The 23,670-nt window shown below is 26.4% G+C and overlaps 2 protein-coding genes and 1 long non-coding RNA gene across 5 annotated transcripts; all 3 read right to left on the reverse strand.

Annotated features, from left to right (window-relative positions):
- Positions 1-1,428: 1,428 nt before the first annotated feature.
- On the reverse strand, positions 1,429-2,242 carry LOC146721978 (uncharacterized). The gene is made up of 2 exons (XR_014925411.1): positions 1,922-2,242; positions 1,429-1,753 (listed from the first exon to the last, which is right to left on the reverse strand). It is a non-coding gene; the product is annotated as an uncharacterized LOC146721978 (long non-coding RNA).
- A 6,562-nt stretch (positions 2,243-8,804) lies between these two features.
- On the reverse strand, positions 8,805-13,415 carry LOC114945456 (queuosine 5'-phosphate N-glycosylase/hydrolase-like). The gene is made up of 6 exons (XM_029321701.2): positions 13,246-13,415; positions 12,541-12,771; positions 10,960-11,122; positions 10,630-10,743; positions 10,020-10,211; positions 8,805-9,305 (listed from the first exon to the last, which is right to left on the reverse strand). The coding sequence occupies exons 1-6, from the start codon at positions 13,363-13,365 to the stop codon at positions 9,058-9,060; spliced, it is 1,068 nt and encodes a 355-aa protein (XP_029177534.2). The 5' UTR covers positions 13,366-13,415; the 3' UTR covers positions 8,805-9,057.
- A 2,034-nt stretch (positions 13,416-15,449) lies between these two features.
- On the reverse strand, positions 15,450-20,196 carry LOC114945457 (queuosine 5'-phosphate N-glycosylase/hydrolase-like). Of its 3 annotated transcripts, none has more exons than XM_029321704.1 (6): positions 20,016-20,196; positions 19,315-19,542; positions 17,598-17,760; positions 17,281-17,394; positions 16,690-16,860; positions 15,450-15,916 (listed from the first exon to the last, which is right to left on the reverse strand). In XM_029321704.1, exons 1-6 carry the CDS (start codon positions 20,133-20,135, stop codon positions 15,669-15,671), a joined length of 1,044 nt encoding a protein of 347 aa, XP_029177537.1. In that variant the 5' UTR covers positions 20,136-20,196; the 3' UTR covers positions 15,450-15,668. The 3 variants fall into 3 exon arrangements, with proteins under 3 accessions (XP_029177537.1, XP_029177536.1, XP_085341895.1); XM_029321703.1 differs by having other exon boundaries at positions 16,678-16,860; XM_085485769.1 differs by lacking the exon at positions 16,690-16,860.
- Positions 20,197-23,670: the final 3,474 nt, after the last annotated feature.

Raw genomic sequence — 23,670 nt, forward strand, 5'->3', positions numbered from 1 at the left:
ACGCGTGTTACATATTGTAAAATTTTAATCATGATTTATTTGATCAATTTTGACTTCGAGTAGATCGATCGCGAGTTAATGAAGATAACAATTTATTGAGACAATTTGACGAGACAAAATTGTTTATTGTAAATTATGATGTGCGAGTGTGTCATTTCAAGTTCTATTTATGTTGCTATTTATTCTTTATTTATATTTCAATTTAGGACACCACATGTGCATCGAGAATAATAATTTACGTGTTGAAGGCATGCCCTTCAAGGGGGGCGGGATGTTCGATACACGAACTATATAATTTACGCCGAACACCGCTCGCGATGATATCACTGTTTTCGTTTTCGTCTCATCTCGGTCAAATTCGGCGTATTCCGAAAAACACGGACGAGTGGGAAAATGAGCCTCGATGATCTCCATCGACGTGTCCGTGAAAACACTTCGTCTCAAACAGTCGCGCGAATAACAAATAAAACAGTCACAATAGGCGAGCGAAAGAACGACATTGTACATCGATCTACTCGGCACCGTAACAATAAATCTCGATCTTGAGAATTAAAATTAATTGCATGTGTTACGTGGATTTCCCCGTCACATCACAGTTGGGCGAGACGATACGATTAAAATCATTACGGACAGCAAATAACTCGCATCACACATACGAGATCACATATTATTTCGTACAATATCTCTATTTTTTATTTTTTTCATATTACTTACAACTAAGATTTAATAAATCTCATAATGAATCATATGTGATTTTCAAAGGTGTAATGCGAGTCAGACGTAGATGGTAGTGTATGTGTCAGTTTCAAGATAGAATTTATTTCGTAGAAAGTATCTATTTAACATATCAATTTTTTAATGAATACAAAAGTGTTTAATAAACGTTTTAAATTTAATTTTTTTAGTATCACGTAAGTTTTTAATATGAGTTACGTCTTGTGTACAACTAATCAATTTCAAGGATACATACTTCTTCCTTAAATCTACCATCATTCTATTGGCTGCCTTGATTTATGTTAATAATATTATACTAGTATAAACATATTATTTAATTATTAACACAATAAATCAAGGCAGGCAATTAGTATCGCGGAAAAGAAAGAACTTGTGTAATTAAATTCCAATCTAAAAATTTTATCATAATATATACATATTTATAAACATTATATATATACCATATATATATATATATATATATATATATATATAAGAAATTTAATATTAAAATATACATGTAAATAAAAAGTATGTGAGAATGATGAAGCAGTCGAAATAAAGACTCTCTTGTGTACTTGAAGTAGGATTGTTGTCCGTACATGTATATTTTAATATTAAATTTCTTATATATATATATATATATTTATATATATATATATATATAAGAAATTTAATATTAAAATATACATGTAAATAAAAAGTATGTGAGAATGATGAAGCAGTCGAAATAAAGACTCTCTTGTGTACTTGAAGTAATTATTTAATTTAATGTTACTGGTATGAAAATCGTGCGAGCACTGTGTCGTCTGATTGTTTTCCGGTTTATTTATATCCTTCCGTTCGCGTCTTCGAATTCGTCTCGAACCTTCTAGATCATCTCTTTGTTTTCTCAATTTTCTGTCGTCCCGCTTCCGACTGCCCTATCCTGCTTTCCGTCGCGCACATTATTTTGGTCCTTCGAGCCGGATCCTCCGGAACCTCCTGTGTATCCAGTGCCACCGAAGCGGTAGTGAAGCAGTGTCGGCGACCAGTGCATCTGTAAAAGAGACAGAATCAGAGATGGCGGACACAAAGACTCTAAAACCTCGAGAAGCTGTGGGAGAAATTTGACGCTCTTAATAATGCGTTGGCGGATCGTGTCGAGAAAATACAAAATGATGTCTACGCAAAACAAGACATCCCTTCGTTAGGTGAGAAGGCTTACCTGCAAAATAAGGGCCTCATGCTCGACCTGAAGAGCGCTCTCTAACTCCACCAGCAAGCAGCCAGTTCTACCTCGGCAGCGACACCGGCACCCGCTTCTCGGACCGCACTGCCGAAGATGCAACCGGGACTCCCTCAACCGCTATCTCTTGACGGGACCGAATCTGCTTTCCGCGCTGGCCGACATCTTGCTTCGCTGGCAACGCCACTGATACGTCTTTGCGACCGACATCGAAAAGATGTATCGGCAGATCCTGGTGCACCCTAAAGACCGAAGCCTGCAATAAATAGTGTGGAAAGATGACTATAATAACGACGTCAAGGAGTATTGGTTATGCACTGTTACTTACGGTCTATTCTGCTCCGTATCTGGCAATCTGCACCTTACGCCAATTGGCCGAGGACGGAGAGCATCGCTACCCGAAAGGAGCCACCATCCTGCGGAGCGACATCTACATGGACGACATTTTGTCCGGTGCTGAGAACATGGAGAAAGCAGAAGCCATGCTGCGACAGCTGACTAATATCTGCAAGGCGGGCGGCTTCTCGCTCAAGAAGTGGTCAGCAAACCACTCACAACTGTTGAATCACGTGGGACCCGACGACCGCCTTCAACAAGAGGCCAGATGGTGACTGCCCGGCAAGAGTCACTCCACTTTCGGGTTACGCTGGCAACCCTGTGACAATCGCTTCTCCTTCACCACCCAACTGATCACTCTCTCGACCATCACAAAAAGGTCAGTACTCTCTTGCTGACAGCCAAACTGTTTGACCCGCTCGGCTGGCTGTCCCCAGCTACAGTGCTGGCAAAAATCTTTATTCAATCTACCTGGCTGCTAGGCCTCAACTGGGACACGCCGCTGCCAACGGACGAGGCGAGGAAATGGCTGCGATTCCAGAGCGAGCTACCTGCGCTGGAAAACCTGTTCGTGCCTTGTTGGCTAGAATGCTTGGCTGACTCACAGCTAGAGATCCACGGGTTCGCCGATACCTTCGTGCGTGCCTACTCAGCTGTCATCTACCTGAAAACGCAAACAAACGATATAACAAGGATGACTCTTTTAACTGCAAAGACCAAGGTCGCGCCCTTGAAGCAAGTCTTCTCACCTCGGTTGGAGTTGTCTGCCGTCACTCTTCTCGCTCGACTGGTCGCCCACGCCATACCTATCATTGGCGCAGAGAAGGCGCCTTTTTATCTGTAGTCTGATTCCACCGTTACTCTCGGCTGAATCCGTGGACACCCCTTGTCGTGGGTCACCTATGTGGCCAACCGGGTCAGCGAGATCCAAACACTGATCCCGGACGCCCACTGGCATCACGTCCCAGGCCGAGAGAATCCCGCGGACTGCGCTTCCCGGGGACTACCCCAGCAAGCTGGTGGACCATCCACTCTGGTGGCAAGGTCCCTCATGGTTATCCGCGGAGAGCAGCCCTTGGTCGACCAACAGCGAGGATCTTCCTGAGGATGACCTGCCTGAGAGACGAAAAAGAGAAGAGAAGAGGGAGAAGACATTGTACAAAAAGGAGTAATAAGAAGCATAATGGAGAAAGAAGCAAGAGAGAGAAAGAAGAGGATAGAAGAGTCCAGATATAACAAAGAATATAAGAGAACAATAAAAGAAGAAAAACCAGAATATCTAAAAAGAAGGATGAAAATGAGAGACAGACAGATAGTGGCAAGATTCAGATGCAGCAATAAAATAAGAGAAAGAGAATACTAGAAAAAGGAGGAGGAAATGATGTGTAGAGTATGCAAGAAAGAAAAGGAGAGTTTATGGCATGTAATCAAAGAATGCAAAGAGACAAGACAAGAAATAGAAGTGATGTTAAGAGAGAAAGGACAAGGTCTGAGAGCATTCAAAGAGATAGCAGAGAAGCGGAGAGAAAAGTAAGAAAAAGGAGAGGAGATAGAAGGGTAGAGCAAGGCAACGTGGAATATGTAAACAGATAAGAAATAGGGAGAGATGTATTTGAGACACAGTTTGATCCAATTTGATCTAGTTCTATTTTTAGTTCTACAATATTTTACCTTATTATATTTGTGTTATATTATTTAATTTAATCTAATTGAATTTATTTATTTTATTTTATTTTATTGTGACTTATGGAAAGATTTTTTCGTAACAATATCTTTCAGTTAGATTGCAACCAGTTCTTCTAAAAAATTTACATATTAATTGTTCAATAAGTATATTAATTTATAAAATTAATGATGCTGTACATATATATAATATATGTATATTCTCTCGAACATCTTACCATGGAGATAGTTTAAGCAATTTTTTAATCTCATTAATAATGAAATAATATTTTATGTAATATTCAGGCTTAAATATTATCTGATCAAACTCATTTTAGGAATAAATACGTTAGATGAAATATTCATCTAAATGAAATACGTTTTCTAATTATTTGAAATTATCGATTTCGTAGTAATCTTTATCAGCATATGTTTATGAATAATATCAGATACATATAATCTCGTAATTGTTGTGTACAATTTATGCCTGTTTCTATAAAGTCTAATCTTTTTTCATCCTTTTGTTCTTTCATTTCAAAGTCCACATTCTCAATTTCTAAAATCGCATCTAGGATTCTGCACATGTAAAGAAGTTTTCCGTTAGCGCTTAGGGCTTTTTTAGGGCTGCGCGACCCGAGAAGTCACTCTTTTGGTATAGTTATTTTTACTATCACTTGCTTTGATCTGTAATATGAGTAATTGATTTGTTAATGAATTTGTTCATTCATTGATTACTATTACGATTTGTTAAGTTTATCCTAATAAAAATAGCTTACGGAATTTAAAGAATTTGAAGAATTTCACTTTTATATGTCGTAAACTATTTTTAGCGTACACGTGACAAATTATATATAATAATCAAATGAATAAACACTTGACACAATAAATAAAATGATTTAAAGCGCGAAACTTTCTTGCAAAAATAAAAAATTGTTTAATTCAATTAGGAAATTTCTGTATGCTAGTAAATTTAAGATTGTAGGAACTAATTAACAATAAATAATGTAAATTTTAAATGTAATTACTGAATAAATATTATAGCTCAATAATCGACTCATTTATATTTTTGGAGAAAGAATACATTAAGAGATTTCTCTTTTGATAAGTGTATTTGATATTAAAAGATATATGTATTAAAATAATGTATTTATTTGTGTATAAGGAAATTATGATACTTTACAATAATGTAAATAAATAGCTTTATTACTCCTCTTTTGATTTAAGTATAGACAAACAATTTAAAGAAGCATATATAAATATATATATTTTGTGCGCGACGTTGTGCGAAAATATATATATTTTGTGTCCTCCTGGTTGACTCTGGACTATTTCGGCCGATGGATCAGCATGTGTAAGTATTTGCTGACCCACCGAGACCAGAAATAGTTCTTCATCTGTTACAGGAGCTGCCAACGAGAAAGGCGTGCCGACGGCTCTCTTCCTCCTGACTCTCTTTCTCATTTTTGCCCATTTTCCTTCCTTTCCTGCTCCCCAATTTTTCTCCTTCTCCAGACATTCTTTCACCAGTATTTTCTCTAATTTGCTTGCTTCTTCCTCATATTTTACTGCTCTCGTCATTGCCTTTACTTTAGTTTTCGTTAACTTGCTCTCTCTTTTATCAATATATAATTTGGTGGAACAAAACAATATAAGCTTTCGTAATTTGTAATTAATTATTGCATCAGTATAGAATTTTCAAAATAATAAATTTAATATCAGTTAAAAAGAAACGTACGTCCTCCACCACTTTCTTGATTTTCTTTTTATTGATAGATACGTTTTGTGCATCTTTACTGATCGATTTCGCCGCTTTCCATAATTTCATCACAGCATAGTCACTGCTTACTTTATATTTGGTAATTGTTTTATACTACATCTATGATGATGCTTACTGGTATACTGATCTCAGGTGAGCGAAAGAAGATAAATTCGATATAAACTCGAATAGATAATAGAAATATGTCCTGCCATAAATCTATAAATTTCGCTAATGTGTCGCATGTCACTAAATTAGTTCACTCACATAAACTAGTTAAGTCTAAATCTCTTTCTATTGTTTTAAATATTAGTAGAGCGTTTAAAAAGTCAAACTTATTTTTACAATCAACTTATATAATTTATTTTCTATTTCTTTAATTATGGTATAGATACACATTCTTGTACTATTTGTAAGATAAAATAAATATGCGTTCTATATTTATGAATAAAGAAGTAAGTTAAAACTATAGAAATATAAAAATTACAGCAGAAATATATACATATGAAAAAATATGTAATTTTCCTATACTGCATACAAAATTATGCGAAATGATTTTCTCCTTTAACAATTAACTATTTGTAACTTTTTTCTATTCCGTTTCTAAATTTTGATTTAAAATAGTGTAAAGTTATCTTATCTGGGAGAAAAAACTTAATAGTTATCAATTTTATATGTATAAAATACAAACGCAAATTAATTAAAATTTTATATCATTATATACTACAATGCAAATATAAATTTTATGCTCTCAAAAAAATAAGAGAAAGAAATATCTACAGTAACTTAATAAATATACGAAATTAAAATAAATAAATATTGTAGGCCAACTAAACGAGCTAAATTTATAAGATCTAAAGATTTATTAATAATTAAATTTTCATTCCATTAGAGAAATAATATACAACGTGAACGTTTCGACTGCACTACAGTCTTCTTCAATACATAAAACTCAAATATTAAAATACAAAGTTAACGATTTTTCGCTGATGAACAATGGATGAGTAAGACGATTGGTCTGAGATTTCAAGTTTTGCGACATTTAATTATGCTGTGGAGATTTTACGCGAATTGATTAATATCAGAGAAAAATTGAAAAATCTTTCAACTTACATTATCGTTAACAAGTTCTTCTTCTCGAAATTTCAAATGTGTGTTGCAAAGTCTAAGTAACAAATGTCAAGGTAGAAAGCGTGATGTATATCTGTATTTATTACCAATGTTTTTCTAAACTATAATTCAGCTAATTTTTTAAGTATGTCAAAATAACTACTGTCGAGCAATTCAGTGTCTTTGTTTAAATTAATTCCATTTTTCTGTTCTTTAATATGGATCATTTCAGATATTAGTTTCTTATGGTAATTCTTTTCATGATCCATAATCTTAGTGTTATCCCAGTCAAATGTATGCTGTTCATTTAGAATGTGTTCTTATGATGCTATTAGAATGTGGCCTTATAATGCATAGGATTAATTATCCGTTCAGATACCACCGGTTTAATTTTAGTTTTATTTATCATTGATTTGGTTTAGAAACGTTAAAACATTTAAAATCTTGGCTAAACTTTAATTATGCGATAATTAGAGCAATGTCGAAGTTGAAGTTTTTAAAAGAATGTAAGAGATATTGTCTGTTTCCCAACCATTTGCGTAATTTTTGTAACAATAAATTTGTTTTCTACCACTTTAAATAAAAAAATAGTACGCGTGGTTTGCTGCATAATATCAGAACTGAAATTCTCAACATAGAGATATTTGATTTATATAGAACATTAAATTCACTCAATAAAAAACGGTCAAGACAACTCCTAATTCTCCGAAATTATTTACTCTCTTATATCTGGCAGGAGATTTTTAATTATCATTGTAATTCTTTTTCTTCGTTCAACCATAAGTTATATTGCATACATAATAAAAAATTCCTATGGCTACGTAAATCACATTGAAACAGAATACATTAATAATATTGATTCTTCAATCATTAATTGAAATAACTTTAGCTATTTAGCTAAGTAATAAATTTATAAAGAAATAGATTTCTTGAACTTCTTATATTTTTGGATATATCAGAATAATATACAATGTAATTTCTCGAATACATATCGATATTTCCAGATAAATCTACGTATGTGTATATACATTATAATGATAAAAAAAAACAAATATTTTTGGATTAAATATCTATCTCATTCAATAAAATAAAAATCGAATGCGTCATCATTATTTTTAGGATAAATTTTATATTATATTACTGAGATTGTTATGTGTACCTCAATATAACAATATCACAATAGCAGTGGCTATACTTTGATTAGTTATTAATATAAGAAAAGAATACATATACAATAATTCAATATACATTGATTCCTTCTTTCACTCATTTAAATTTCAGAATATAAACTATCAAAATGAAAATATTAAAAAGATTTTACGTGCAAAGTAAAAGTAAAAGAACTATTATAATTTCTATGACTAATGTAATTAAAAATTGTACTATTATAATTACAATTAATGATATAATTAAATATGATTAATTATGTAAACAAAGAGATTGGTAGAAAATTTGCTACTTAATTATATTTATGAAATATGTCCATTTTTATACATAATTATATAAAATAAACAAATTATAAGGATTTCATATATAATCATGTCAAATTATATGTGATTATATATGAAATCTTGTTATTTATACATATATATGAAGAAACACTTATTTATAATATATAGAAACTTATATAATTATATATAAAATTTATATAATTATATTTATATTTATATAATTATATTTATATAATTATATAATTATATATATAAAACATATTTTTATCTAATTATGTAAGAACATGTTTCATATATAATTTTGCGATAATTCGTATTATGTTATATATTTCTATATAACTTTATATTGTTTTATATAACATAAAAACTTTTTTTCCGCGTTGTTACAAATAATAAAAGCAGAACATATTAATTAAAGAGTCATAGCTCAAGTTTTATATACTAAATTTATAATACACATGAATTTATTTAAAAAATATATTTTTCCAATTTCTATGTTTGCATGTATCAGAATAATGTGCATTATTATTTCTCGAATACATATCAGTATTCTCAATAAAACTATATGTTTTAAAACGCTAAGAGAAATATATTTTCAGATTCAATGCCATATCAATCGATAAAATAAGAATCGATTGAATCATCATCATTAATTATTAAGAGTAAACTTACATTATAATTTTATATTATATTATAGATATTGTCATGTGTATATAAATATAACATTATTACAAAAAGAATAATTAATATTTTTGATCAGTTATTCGCAAGTTAACAGACATATGATAAAATATAATATTTTAATAGAATATAGTTTCAATACAATGCAATGGGTATGCATTCAAAGATTTATTAATAGTTCCAACAAATAGAAGTGCGCACAAGATATTATCGACCACAATCGAAATATTTAAATCTTTTAGAATAGGCTCTTGTTCTATGTAATGCTGGCTTAACCTTTGTAATTCGTTACATATTTCTTGGATAACGAAAAGTGAGCAACCACGTATCTCAATTTCTTCTCTGCTTTCATGCAGAAGTGGTTCAACTGCGGAAAAAAATACAGCACGCTTTTTTAATACGATTTACTGAAAATGCATTCTAACCGATTCGTATTGGAACAAAATTAAATTTAAAATTTTCTAAATGCAAACTTTTATACAATAAATATATGTTATAACTTTTACAGTGATATTATAATATATTTTAGAATTTAATAACAATTTTTTAGCTACAATAATTCAACTTTCTAACTACTTGTAAAATCGCAAATTGTCTCAAATGATAGAGCGAGCAAATATTAAATCTTATATAATAATAAAAAAGCAGTTAATATCTTGTAAAATACTATATATCTCTATTAATTTCATTCTTGTCTCCTTTTTGTTCAGACAATATAATACCATTAATGAAAATATTCTTGTAAAACAAAGAATTTTGTGCTTTAATTATACAAATATGTTGTAAAGCAGAAATTTTTATGAATAAAAAATTTCTTTTAAAAAAAATAACTTTAGCTATTTTTTGTATATTGCAAATCTTCAATGTTGAAAATAAATAAGTATAATAATATATAGATATTCTTTTGAGAATTAAAATGATTAGTATTTTAAAATATAGTAAATGTTTCCTGTGTTTATTATTGTATTTCCAGCTTTATATTGAAAAAATACATTGTTTCATCAAATTACGAATATATATGAGTAGTAGAGTTTAAAAATTATTTTTAAATTTAATATTTGCGACTCGTAAAAAAACTTACTGTTAATTTCAAATCTCTTCGTAAGATCGTCACTGTAGCGCAAAAGTTTGCTCTGCAGCAATACTTGAGGAATACGATAATCAATGAATGTCGTAGACATTAGCTCTTTTATATTCAGTTTAATTTCAGGCTTTTCATTAAAATATGTCCATATGTCAGTCACCAGTGATCTCGCTTTGATAAGAAAACGAACTGAAGGATAATAAAAATAAAATAACTAAATTAATATTTAATATACAAAAAAAGTGCTACATTATTGAAATTAATAAATGCTAATAATTAAAATCAAAATTATATAATAACGTACTTTATTAACATAATTAACAAATACCTTATTAAATTAAGTTTTACCAATCTTATTATTAAATTATTAAAGTGCTATAAAATTAAAAAAAAATTGTTGATGTTTATCTAATATTCAATTGATATATTAGTCAAATAAATAAGTTTCACGAAATCCATTAGAACACTAAACTATAAACAAATTTATTCATTTATTTTAATCAAAATTCTATTAAAATAATACTTTTATTGATTTTTTATTATTTGATATCTCCATGCGTGTGATTCGCAAATTATGTGTTGCAATATTATAATATTAATTAATTACCCCTTTTGCCATCGTATTTTATTTCGTCTCGATATGAGCTGAATTCATCAGAAAGTAATTTCATCAATTTATCTGCATCGTAATCGGATGATTTGATACATTCTAGAAAAGTGCCTATAATAATTTTAATATAATATATTTTTTTATAATTGAAAACATGTATTGTTTATATGTATGACATCTACATTTCATAATGCTTCTTAAAAAGAATTTAATTTTTTTAATTTTATTATAAGAAACATAGAAATTCCTTTAAAATGTTGCTATACATCAATTAACAAGATAATATGTATACAGTTATAAATCTTTACGTAATGTCTCAATTTATACCTTGATATTTATCCAACAAAATTTTTCCGATACTATGTAAAATCATTAGTCTTAATTTTAAACGTGGAATGTGAGTCTCGCCATCGTCACTTCGGAAAATGTCCTCAAACGCATCTGGTGTTATTTTTGCGTAATAATTAGGATCCCATATAGGCGTTTCTTCCTTTTGCAAACATCAATTAAAAATAAAGAAAAGTTTTAATGTTATACATAAATTAAATATATTTACTAAATTTATGTAAAATATATGTATATACAGGGTGTCCGGTAACTAACGGACCAACGATTACAAGTGGATTCTTTGGTCAATTTGGGAACAATTTTTCCTCAGCAAAAATGTCGAAAAAGGTCATCATTTTTTACAACTTTTCAATATTTGTCATTATACATCTTTATAACTAAGCCTCAAATAAAAATTTTATTATAATAAAATCTACCTAAAATTAACTGAAGAATGTAATTAGGTTAAACTTTTAACTCCAAAACGTTTAGTTTTCAAAAAACCCATTTTTTTCAATCGCTTATAACTCGAAAATTATTGACTTCTCAACATTTTTGCTAAGGAAAAATCGTCTCCAAATTGGCCAGAAAATCCGCCCTTAACCAATGGTCCATTAGTTACGGGACACCCTGTATATATATATATATATATATATATATATATATATATATATAATTTTGTTAAATTAAATATAAGTATGTATGCAAAGCAAAGTTATATTATTCTTTGATAATAAAATCCCAAAAATTGCAAAATATGCATACAAAAATTATTATCGCAACTAATGCATAAAAAATATATTATTTATGCAACGCATAAAAATTCAATATTTAAATCTTTTACAGCATATACGAACGAAGAAATAAAATTTTCTTCAAGAATCTTTTGTGACTAAATATCTACGCTTTCAGTATAAACTCGCGCAAGACTCCATACCCCATATATCCGTTACCTTGCGCGACTCGCACGAAGCTGATCAAACTGTCATAGCATCAAACAACTGTCATCGCGAAGATTAACAATTTGACGATTGTAAAATGAACAATGGAAATGTTATCAAAGGAGGGCGCGAAGCGTGCGTTTGTGTTGTCTAGTTATAATTAAAATTTTGTAAATAGCATAAATAACTATATAATTGCAATACATTAATGTATAAATAAATAAATATTGAAAATTTTCAAGTAATTTTAGAACAAAATATAGAAGGGTTCAATGAACATCCATTACACAAAACAATTTTAGCACAAAAAATTATTAAAAAATCTTTGCTATTTAAGGCAGAAAAATTTAATGTATTAGTAAAAATATACATTGAATTAAAGTGAAGAACTTTAATGATATTTCTGAAAATCCTTAAACTCTTAATAATAAAAATATAATATGTTTTAATATAATTTAATATAATTTAATATAATTTAAAATAATTTAATTAATATAATTTAAATAATATAATTTATGTTTACACATTATGTAACATACAATACTGAACCTACACACTAAAGGTATAACGAAAGAAATTAATAATATTGTTAGTTACGTCAGTTATGTTATTCAAAAGTGAATAAGTATATTATACTCACTTCAGTGGCCCGTTTTAAAGCATTGCATAATCCAAAATATCCTTTCTCACCATTAACTTTCCATTGCCTACTACCTCTTCGATGCCAAAGTGAGAAATTTAATGTATGCAACACAAATAGCCAATTCGCTCTTTTCGTGTCTTCAAATTCACGCAGAAATGCGAAAGGACGTACGAATCTGTCATTATATGCATGGAAATCCTTAACATTTTTCAACAAATGACGCATCATCTATATGTAAATTAAAATATCTATTATCCATAAATGTAAAAAGAATTCTAAAAAAATTAATATTATTTGTACAACGATAATAAAAATACAGTCAGAAGGGTATATATCATTGTTTTGGTAACTAATATTTTTATCGAAAAATTAATTTGATAATAGAAAATATTTAATGTTTTTTTATCGATACACAATCCTTTATTTATAATTTCTTCAATTTCTTATGTATACTATCCTCAAAAAATCTATACAAAATAAAATTTGTTAAATATATTTTGTTCATTTCTTCTTATAATTGTATCTTATTATATCAATGTAAAAATTCTAAAAAAGTGATTTACGTAACGAAAATGCGTTATATAATTTAACGAAATTATAAAATTTTCTTGGAATATTTAAAATACAATATTAACATATCTTCATATCAAACATGTCGCAAATATCTCAAAATTTTTTAATGTAAGTTGTAAAAATACATACGATTTTTGCTACTTTTGGAATATTTTCTTTGTTGACAAAAACATCTTGTGCATTATTACTGATCTTTTTCACCGCCTCCGATAATTCCATCACATCGTTGCTGCTATTATACTCGGCCATGATTTCACGTTTTAATGGGCAATCGTTTCACACTGTTGAGTATCTGTAACTATGCTTTCTGTTGAACTGATCTTAAATGTCAACGAAAGAAAATAAATTCGGCATAAACTTAACATTTATATGGTCGTAAACATAAACAATTCATTTACAAAAATACATTAAAGTTCGTTATTTATGACTCACTTTGAACATCTTGTCAGTTATACAATTATGCTTGTATATTTATGTTAATTACATTAAATTTAATTTAATCATTTAATTACATTATATAACACTTGTCTAATTGATTTTATTTTTTTCCCTTTTTCCTAACACTTATGAAACTATGTCATATTGTCATATTTTATATTAAGTGTAGATAATGTAACAGTCAAAAATAGATTCATATTTTTAATTATACTTTTAATTTTTTTAACTATGCTAGATAAACATTTTTGTACTAACACTAATTGTAAGTTAAAATAAATATGCATATGCTACATTTGTCAAAAAGAGGCAAATTTAAATTTGTAGAAATATAGAAATTATATTGCTTGAAAAATATATAACTTGAAAAATATGCAATATTTCTTATTCTATTATATATACAAATTGCAAAATGATTTTTTTTATTTATAATATTAACTACATTTGTAACTTTTAATTTATCCTACTCTCTTTCTATAATATATATTTAGAATAGTATAGATTTATCTTCTCTGCGAAACAAAGTTGAATAGTTATCAAATATAAATATATTATATACATAAAAACGACAATACAATTTAAAATTTTGTAAAAATGTACTGTCATAAAAACAGTCAGTGAAAAATACATTTAAATTAATTTAATAAATATTACAAAAATATCTCTCTTTTTTTCATATAATATTCAAAAATTAAATTGTCGAAAAAAAAATTATATAAAAGATTTTGTAAGCAAAGTAAAAGATAAAGAACTTCTATTACAATGATAAACTAAAATTCTAATTTACAAGTAATAAATTTATAAAAAAAATAGATTTCTTAAACTTCTTATATTTTTGCATATATCAGAATAATATACAATGTAATTTCTCGAATACATATTGATATTTCCAGATAAATCTACGTATGTGTATATACATTATAAAGATAAAAAAAAATAATATTTTTGGATTAAATATCTATCTCATTCAATAAAATAAAAATTGAATGCGTCATCATCATTTTTATGATAAATTTTATATAATATTACTGAGATTGTTATGTGTACCTCAATATAACAATATCGCAATAGCAGTGGCTATACTTTGATTAGCTATTAATATAAGATAAGAATACATATACAATGATTCAATATACATTGATTCCTTCTTTCACTCATTTAAATTTCAGAATATAAACTATCAAAATGACAATATTAAAGAAATTTTACGTGCAAAGTAAAAGTAAGAGAACTATTATAATTATTATGACTAATATAATTAAAAATTCTACTATTATAATTACAATTAATGATATAATTAAATATGATTAATTATGTAAACAAAGAGATTGATACAAAATTTGCTACATAATTATATTTTATGAAATATGTCCATTTTTATACATAATTATATAAAATATACAAATTATAAGGATTTCATACATAATCATGTCAAATTATATGTGATTATATATGAAACCTTGTTATTTATACATATATATAAAGAAACACTTATTTATAATATATATAAATTTATATAATTATATATAAATTTATATAATTTATATATAAATTTATATAATTATATATAAAACATATTTTTATCTAATTATGTAAGGACATGTTTTATATATAATTTTGCGATAATTCGTATAATGTTAAATATTTCTATATAACTTTATATTGTTTTATGTAACATAAAAACTTTTTTCTTGCGTTGTCACAAATAATAAAAGCAGATCATATTAATTAAAGAATCATAACTCAAGTTTTATATACTAAATTTATAATAAACATGAATTTATTTAAAAAATATATTTCTCCAATTTCTATGTTTGCATGTATCAGAATAATTTACATTATTATTTCTCGAATACATATCAGTATTCTCAATAAAACTATATGTTTTAAAACGCTAACAGAAATATATTTTCAGATTCAATGCCATATCAATCGATAAAATAAGATTCAATTGAATCATTACCGTTAATTATTAAGAGTAAACCTTACATTATAATTTTATATTATATTATAGATATTGTCATGTGTATATAAATATAACATTATTACAAAAGAAATGATTAGTATTTTTGATCAGTTATTCGCCAGTTAACAGACATATGATAAAATATAATATTTTAATAGTACATGGTTTCAGTACAATGCAATGGGTATGCATTCAAAGATTTATTAATAGTTCCAACAAATAGAAGTGCAAACAACAAATTATCGACCACAATCCAAATATTTAAATCTTTTAGAATAGGCTCTTGTTCTATGTAATGCTGGCTTAATCTTTGTAATTCGTTACATATTTCTTGGATAACGAAAAGTGAGCAACCACGTATCTCAATTTCTTCTCTGCTTTCTTGCAGAAGTGGTTCATCTGCGAAAAAAAATACAGCACGCTTTTTCAATACGATTCACTAAAAATGCATTCTAACCGATTCATATTGGAACAAAATTAAATTTAAAATTTTCTAAATGCAAACTTTTATACAATTAATATGTTATAACTTTTACAGTGATATTATAATATATTTTAGAATTTAATAACAATTTTTTAGCTACAATAATTCAACTTTCTAACTACTTGTAAAATCGCAAATTGTCTCAAATAATCGAGCGAGCAAATATTAAATCTTATATCATAATAAAAATGGCAGCTGATATCTTATAAAATACTATATACCTCTATTTATTTCATTCTCGTCTCATTTTTGTTCAGACAATATAATACCATTAATGAAAATATTCTTGTAAAACAACCAATTTCGTACTTTAATTATACAAATATGTTGTAAAGCAAAAATTTTTATGAATAAAAAATTTCTTTAAAAAAAATAACTTTAGCTATTTCTTGTATATTGCAAATCTTCAATGTTGAAAATAAATTAAGTATAATAATATATAGATATTCTTTTGAGAATTAAAATGATTAGTATTTTAAAATACAGTAAATGTTTCCTGTGTTTATTATTGTATTTCCAGCTTTATATTGAAAAAATACACTGTTTCATCAAATTACGAATATATATATATATATATATATATATATATATATATATATATGAGTAGTAGAGTTAAAAAATTAAATTGTAAAAATTTTTTTTTTTTTTAAATAATTGCAACTTGTAAAAAAATTACTGTTATTTTTACATCTCTTCGCGAGATCGTCACTGTAGCGCAAAAGTTTGGCCTTCAGCAATACTTGAAGAATACGACAATCAATGAATGTCGTAGACATCGGTCCTTTTGTATTTAATTTAAATTCATTAAAAAATGTCCATATGTCAGTCACCAGTGATTTCGCTTTGATAAGAAAACGAACTGAAGGATAATAAAAATAAAATGACTAAATTTTTATTTAATATACAAAAAAGGTGCTAAATTATTGAAATAAATCAATTCTAATAAATAAAATTAAAATTATAATAACGTACTTTATTAACATAATTTACAAAAACCTTATTAAGTTATGTTTTACGAATCTAATTATTAAATTATTAAAGTGCTATAAAATAAAAAAAAATTTGTTGATGTTTATCTAATACTCAACTGATATATTAGTCAAATAAATAGCTTTCACGAATTCATTAGAACACTAAACTATTGTATAAACAAATTTATTCATTTATTTTAATCAAAATTCTATTAAAATAATACTTTTATTGATTTTTTATTATTTAATATCTCCATGCGTGTGATTCGCAAATTATGTGTTGCAATATTATAATATTAATTAATTACCCCTTTTGCCATCGTATTTTATTTCGTCTCGATATACGCTGAATTCTTCAAAAAGTAATTTCATCAATTTATCTGCATCGTAATCGGATGATTTGATACATTCTAGAAAAGTGCCTATAATAATTTTAATAATATATATTTTTTATGATTGGAAAACATGTATTGCTTATATGACATCTACATTTCATAACTTAAACAGAATTTCTTTTCTCTTTTCTTAAGAAACATAGAAATTCTTTAAAGAGTTTTTTGCTATACATCCATTACAAAATAATATATATAAGTTATAAATCTTCATGTAATGTCTGAATTTATACCTTGATATTTATGCAACAAAATTAGTCCGACAGTTTGTAAAATCCTTAGTCTTAATTTTAAAAACGGAATGTGAGTTTCGCCATTGTCACTTCGGAAAATGTAATCCAACGCTTCTGGTGTCATTTTTGTGTAATAATGAGGATCCCATATAGGCTTTCCTTCCTTTTGCAAACATTATACATTATTAATTAAAAAATAAATAAAAGGTTTTAATGTTATACATAAATCATAGTATATATACAATGTATATATATATATATATATATATATATATATATATATAATTTTGTTTAATTTCGTCAAATATAATAATTACGCACGCGAAGCAAAGTTATATTAAGAAATAATAAACACTCTCCTCTCGACCGTTCTGGCAAATAATTTATTGAATACTCTCACTACGTTTCGACCATTGTTTTTGGTCCTTTTCGAGTGAACTATAAGTTATATGTTATATTATTCTTTGATAATAAAATCTCAAAATTTGCGAAACAAGCATACAAAAATTATTATCGCAATCAATGCATAAAAAATATATTATTTATGCAACGCATAAAAATTCAATATTTAAATCTTTTACAACATATATGAACGAAGAAATAAATTTTTCTTCAAGAATTTTTTGTGACTAATTGTTAATATCTACGCTTTCAGTATAGACTCGCCCAAAACTCCATACCTCATATATCCGTTACCTTGCGCGGCTCGCACGAAGCTGATCAAACTGTCATAGCATCAAACAACTATCATCGCGAAGATTAACAATTTGACGATTGTAAAATGAACAATGGAAATGTTATCAAAGGAGGGCGCAAAGCGCGCGATTGTGTTGTCTAGTTATCATTTAAATTTTGTAAATAGCATAAATAACTATATAATTGCAATACATAATGTTTAATTGAATAAATATTAAAAATTTTTAAGTAAGTTTGATGCAGAATATAGAAGGGTTCAACTAACATTCATTACACAAAACAATTTTAGCACAAAAAATTATTAGAAAATCTTTGCTATCTACGGCAAAAGAATTTAATGTATTAGTAAAAATAAACATTGAATTAAAGTGAAGAACTTTAATGATATTTCTGAAAATCCTTAAACTCTTAATAATAAAAATATAATATATTTTAATATAATTTAAAATAATTTAATTAATATAATTTAAATAATATAATTTATGTTAATTATGTAACATACAATACTGAATCTACACACTGAAGATATAACGAAAGAAATTAATAATATTGTTAGTTACGTCAGTGTTTTCATATCATGTTATTCAAAAGTGAATAAGTATTCAGTGTATAAATAGAGACTTTCGGATCTATATTTTTCTCTTGCATTTACTTATTTCCGCAGGGGGGTAAAAGGGTTATTGAAATTAAATCTCAAATATGAGATTATTATATATTTTAAAATCTTGGCCGTGACCAAGTAAAATTTGGTGCCTTGTGCACAGATACTTAATCCTAACGAAAAAATTTAGTTTCGTTAAAATAACGCACTGTCATCCGCGAGTTGGCTCTTATTGCCTGTCTTATATCTTTAAATTTATATTTATATTACAGAGCCTTGTTAAACTCTTAATATAATTTATGTTCATTATGTAATATACAATACTGAACCTACACACTGAAGGTACAACGAAAGAAATTAATAATATTGTTAGTTACGTCAGTTATGTTATTCAAAAGTGAATAAGTATATTATACTCACTTCAGTGGCCCGCATTAAAGCAGAGCATAATCCAAAATATCCTTTTTCACCATTAACTTTCCATTGCCTACTACCTCTTCGATGCCAAAGTGAGAAATTTAATGTATGCAACACAAATAGCCAATTCGCTATTACTGAGTCTTCAAAATCACGTAGAAATGCTACAGCTATCTTTCTGTTATTATATGCATGGAAGTCCTTAATATTTTTCAATAAATGACGCATCATCTATATGTAAATTAAAATATCTATTATCCATAAATGTAAAAAGAATTCTAAAAAAACTAATATAATTCGTACAACGATAATAAAAATACAGTCAGAAAGGTATATATCATTGTTTTGGTAACTAATATTTTTATCGAAAAATTAATTTGATAATAGAAAATATTTAATGTTTTTTATCGATACACAATTCTTTATTTATAATTTCTTCAATTTCTTATGTATACTATTCCCAAAAAATCTATACAAAATAAAATTTCTTAAATATATTTTATTCATTTTTTCTTATAACTGTATCTTATTTTTTCAATGTAAAAATTCTAAATAAGTGATTTACGTAACGAAAATGTGTTATATAATTTAACGAAATTATGAAATTTTCTTTGAATATTTAAAATACAAAATTAACATATTTTTATATAAAACATGTCGCAAATATTTCAAAATTTTTTAATGTAAGTTGTAAAAATACATACGATTTTTGCTACTTTTGAAATATTTTCTTTGTTGACAAAAACATCTTGTGCATTATTACTGATCTTTTTCACCGCCTCCGATAATTCCATCACATCGTTGCTGCTATTATACTCGGCCATGATTTCACGTTTTAATGGGCAATCGTTTCACACTGTTGAGTATCTGTAGCTATGCTTTCTGTTGAACTGATCTTAAATGTCAACGTAAGAAAATAAATTCGGCAAAAACTTAACATTTATATGGTCGTAAACATAAACAATTCATTTACAAAAATACATTAAAGTTCGTTATTTATGACTCACTTTGAACATCTTGTCAGTTATACAATTATGCTTGTATATTTATGTTAATTACATTAAATTTAATTTAATCATTTAATTACATTATATAACACTTGTCTAATTGATTTTATTTTTTTCCCTTTTTCCTAACACTTATGAAACTATGTCATATTGTCATATTTTATATTAAGTGTAGATAATGTAACAGTCAAAAATAGATTTATTTATTTAATTATACTTTTAATTTTTTTAACTATGCTAGATACACATTTGTGTACTAACACTAATTGTAAGTTCCAATGAATAGCAAACTATATTTGTCAAAAAGAGGCAAATTTAAATATGTAGAATTGTAGAAATTATTACTTGAAAAATATATAACTTAAAAAATATGCATTATTTCTTATTCTATTATATATACAAATTGCAAAATAACTTTTTACTTTTAAGATTAACTACATTTGTAACTCTTAATTTATCTTATTTTCTTTCTAAAATATATATTTAGAATAATATAGATTTATCTTCTCTGCGAAACAAAGTTGAATAGTTATCAAATATAAATATATTATATACATAAAAACGACAATACAATTTAAAATTTTGTAAAAATGTACTGTCATAAAAACAGTCAGTGAAAAATACATTTAAATTAATTTAATAAATATTACAAAAATATCTCTCTTTTTTTCATATAAATTTCAAAAATTAAATTGTCGAAAAAAAAATTATATAAAAGATTTTGTAAGCAAAGTAAAAGAAAAAGAACTTCTATTACAATGATAAACTAAAGTTCTAATTTACAAGTAATAAATTTATAAAGAAAATAGATATCTAGAACTTCTTATATTTTTGCATATGCAGAATAATATACAATGTAATTTCTCGAATACATATTAATATTTCCAGATAAATCTACGTATGTGTATATACATTATAATGATAAAAAAACAAATATTTTTGGATTAAATATCTATCTCATTCAATAAAATAAAAATTGAATGCGTTATCATCATTTTTAGGATAAATTTTACATATTAAAATTTTATATTATATTACTGAGATTGTTTTGTGTACCTCAATATAACATTTTCACAATAGCAGTGGCTATACTTTGATTAGCTATTCGCAAACCAGCACTAATGTAAAAAAAATATAATAGCAACAGTTTTAGTAGTGCACGGTTTTAATATAATGGCTCGGCTCTTACATAGATTCATATTTTCTAATCTGTTCTTTTCGAGTTATAAAATAATTTGCTTCTACCAGTATAAAATTATCAACTAAAATCTGTGGGTTGAACGCCTTTTTTGACTTTAGAATATGGTTTAGATTAGGGTTTTCTTGTACGCGACGCTGGCTTGTTAATCTAACCAATTCTTTGCATATTTCTCTGGCTGCGAAAAGTGAACAACCGCGTTTCTCAATTTCTTCTCTGTTTCCATGCTCAAGTGGTTCATCTGCGAAAAAAATACAGCCCGTTTTTATAATATAATTCACTAAACTCGCTTTCTGAACTTTTTACAATATTTGAAACAAAATGCATTCAAACAAGAATCATTTTAGAAATGCAAACTTTTATGCCATAATTAAAATATCATAATTGATAATAAAGTTGACAGAATGTGGTGTGAAAAGCTTTGTAGAATGGTATTAATTTGAAAGATTATAAACATTATAAATAAGCTTAATAACAACGTTTTATATCTGTCAATCAATTTTTTTACCTACTTATAAAATCGTTATCTCCCATAATTGAGCGAGCAAATATTGTATTAAATTTAACAAAATAAAAAAACTAAAATAGCTCTATAAAACTTTATAAAACTTTATAATACTAAGAATTTATATTATACTAATTGTAAGATTTTATAAAACGCTATCTTTATCCATCTCTAAAATTGAATTTATTCTTAAATAATTCTTGTTTACACGCAAATCAGTAAAATAATTGAACTATTCTAGGAAAATAAACAAGTTCGCGTTCTGATTATCCGTAAGTTAAGAATTTTTTATAATATAAGTTATAAATTATTCTTATGAATAAAAAATATCTGTTCAGAAAACTATTTAGCTATTTTTTAGATATTCCATATTTTTAATCTTCAATAATTATCTATGTAATATAGATAATTGTTTTAGCAAGAGTAAGTTATTTAAAATTAAATAACTAAGCAAATAAACGACAATAAGTGATATTTAAAGTATTGTAAAATATAATAAAAGATTATTGTTTTTATCATGATATTTTAAAAAAATTAATATATTTATTTAATTTTATTTCTTTAATTATAAAATACATTCTTGTACTCCTTGTAAAATAAAATTTATATGCATTCCATACTTTGTATACAAAGGGGTAAATTAAAATTATTATAGAAATGTAAGAAATACATAGCTGAATAAATATATAATTGAAAAAATATGCAATTCTTCCTATTTCACATACAAAATTATACAAAATGATTTTTTCTTATAACATTGAATAACATTTGTAATTTTTTTATTCTATTCCGTTTCTAAATTTTATTTAAAATAGTGTAGAATTATTTCCTCTGCGAAACGAAGCTGAATAGTTATCATTCCTATATACATATATTATGTATATGTATATTATAAAAACAATTATATAAAATTTTGCAATATTATTGTATGTATACGACATACGACTATGCAAGTATTAATTTTATGCTCTTAATAAAATAAGAGAAAAATATATCTACAAAACTTAATAATATTAGGAAAATAATATAACTTTCTTAATGCATTTAAATTTCAAAATTTAAACTATCGAAATAAAAATATAATATACAAAAAGTTTTATAAACAAATAAAAGTAAAATAATTATTATAATTAAAATAATCAGTTATACTCAAACAAATAATTGAGTCGAAGTTTGCACAAGAAATATTATTTTCAATATTTGATGTTTCAAATGACTAATACACAACAAATTAATTGAAGAATTACCGTATAAGTATCATATATTAAATTTCTGATATACATTTATAAAAAGTAAATTTCTCCAGTTTTATCTTATTATAATAAATATATCGGAATAATATATATTATTAATTTTCGAATACAACAATATATTTTCAACAAAAATATGTGTTTTAAAATAATAAGAAAAATATATTCTTGAATTAAATATCCATCTCTCTATAAAAAATAATCGATAAGATGAGAATTAATTGCATCATCTGTTACAAGTGTACATCAGCATAATATTATTACAACAGCAATCATTAATACTTTTGATCAGTAATTCACAAGCTAACATAAATATGATAAAATATCATAATGTTTTGATATATAGTACAAGGTTCTAATAAAATGCAATAGACATTGCTCGACAGATTCTTTTTAATT

The sequence above is a fragment of the Nylanderia fulva genome, unplaced genomic scaffold (genome assembly GCF_048542155.1).
Source record: "Nylanderia fulva isolate GAGA-0341 unplaced genomic scaffold, ASM4854215v1 Scaffold39, whole genome shotgun sequence".
In the NCBI taxonomy this organism is placed as follows: Eukaryota; Metazoa; Arthropoda; class Insecta; order Hymenoptera; family Formicidae; genus Nylanderia; species Nylanderia fulva.

What these genes read in the sequence shown, in the direction of transcription:
- LOC114945457 (XM_029321703.1), bottom strand. Translation starts at nt 20,135, where the DNA reads ATGGCCGAGTATAATAGCAGCAACGATGTGATGGAATTATCGGAGGCG. An exon ending in CTTTAATGCGGGCCACTGAA is followed by an intron (nt 17,761 to 19,314) that starts GTGAGTATAATA and finishes TGTTTGCAAAAG; the next exon opens with GAAGGAAAGCCTATATGGGA. An exon ending in GAAGAGATGTAAAAATAACA is followed by an intron (nt 15,917 to 16,677) that starts GTAATTTTTTTA and finishes TTTTTTTCGCAG; the next exon opens with ATGAACCACTTCTGCAAGAA.
- LOC114945456 (XM_029321701.2), bottom strand. Translation starts at nt 13,365, where the DNA reads ATGGCCGAGTATAATAGCAGCAACGATGTGATGGAATTATCGGAGGCG. An exon ending in TTCCAAAAGTAGCAAAAATC is followed by an intron (nt 12,772 to 13,245) that starts GTATGTATTTTT and finishes ATTTACATATAG; the next exon opens with ATGATGCGTCATTTGTTGAA. An exon ending in CTTTAAAACGGGCCACTGAA is followed by an intron (nt 11,123 to 12,540) that starts GTGAGTATAATA and finishes TGTTTGCAAAAG; the next exon opens with GAAGAAACGCCTATATGGGA.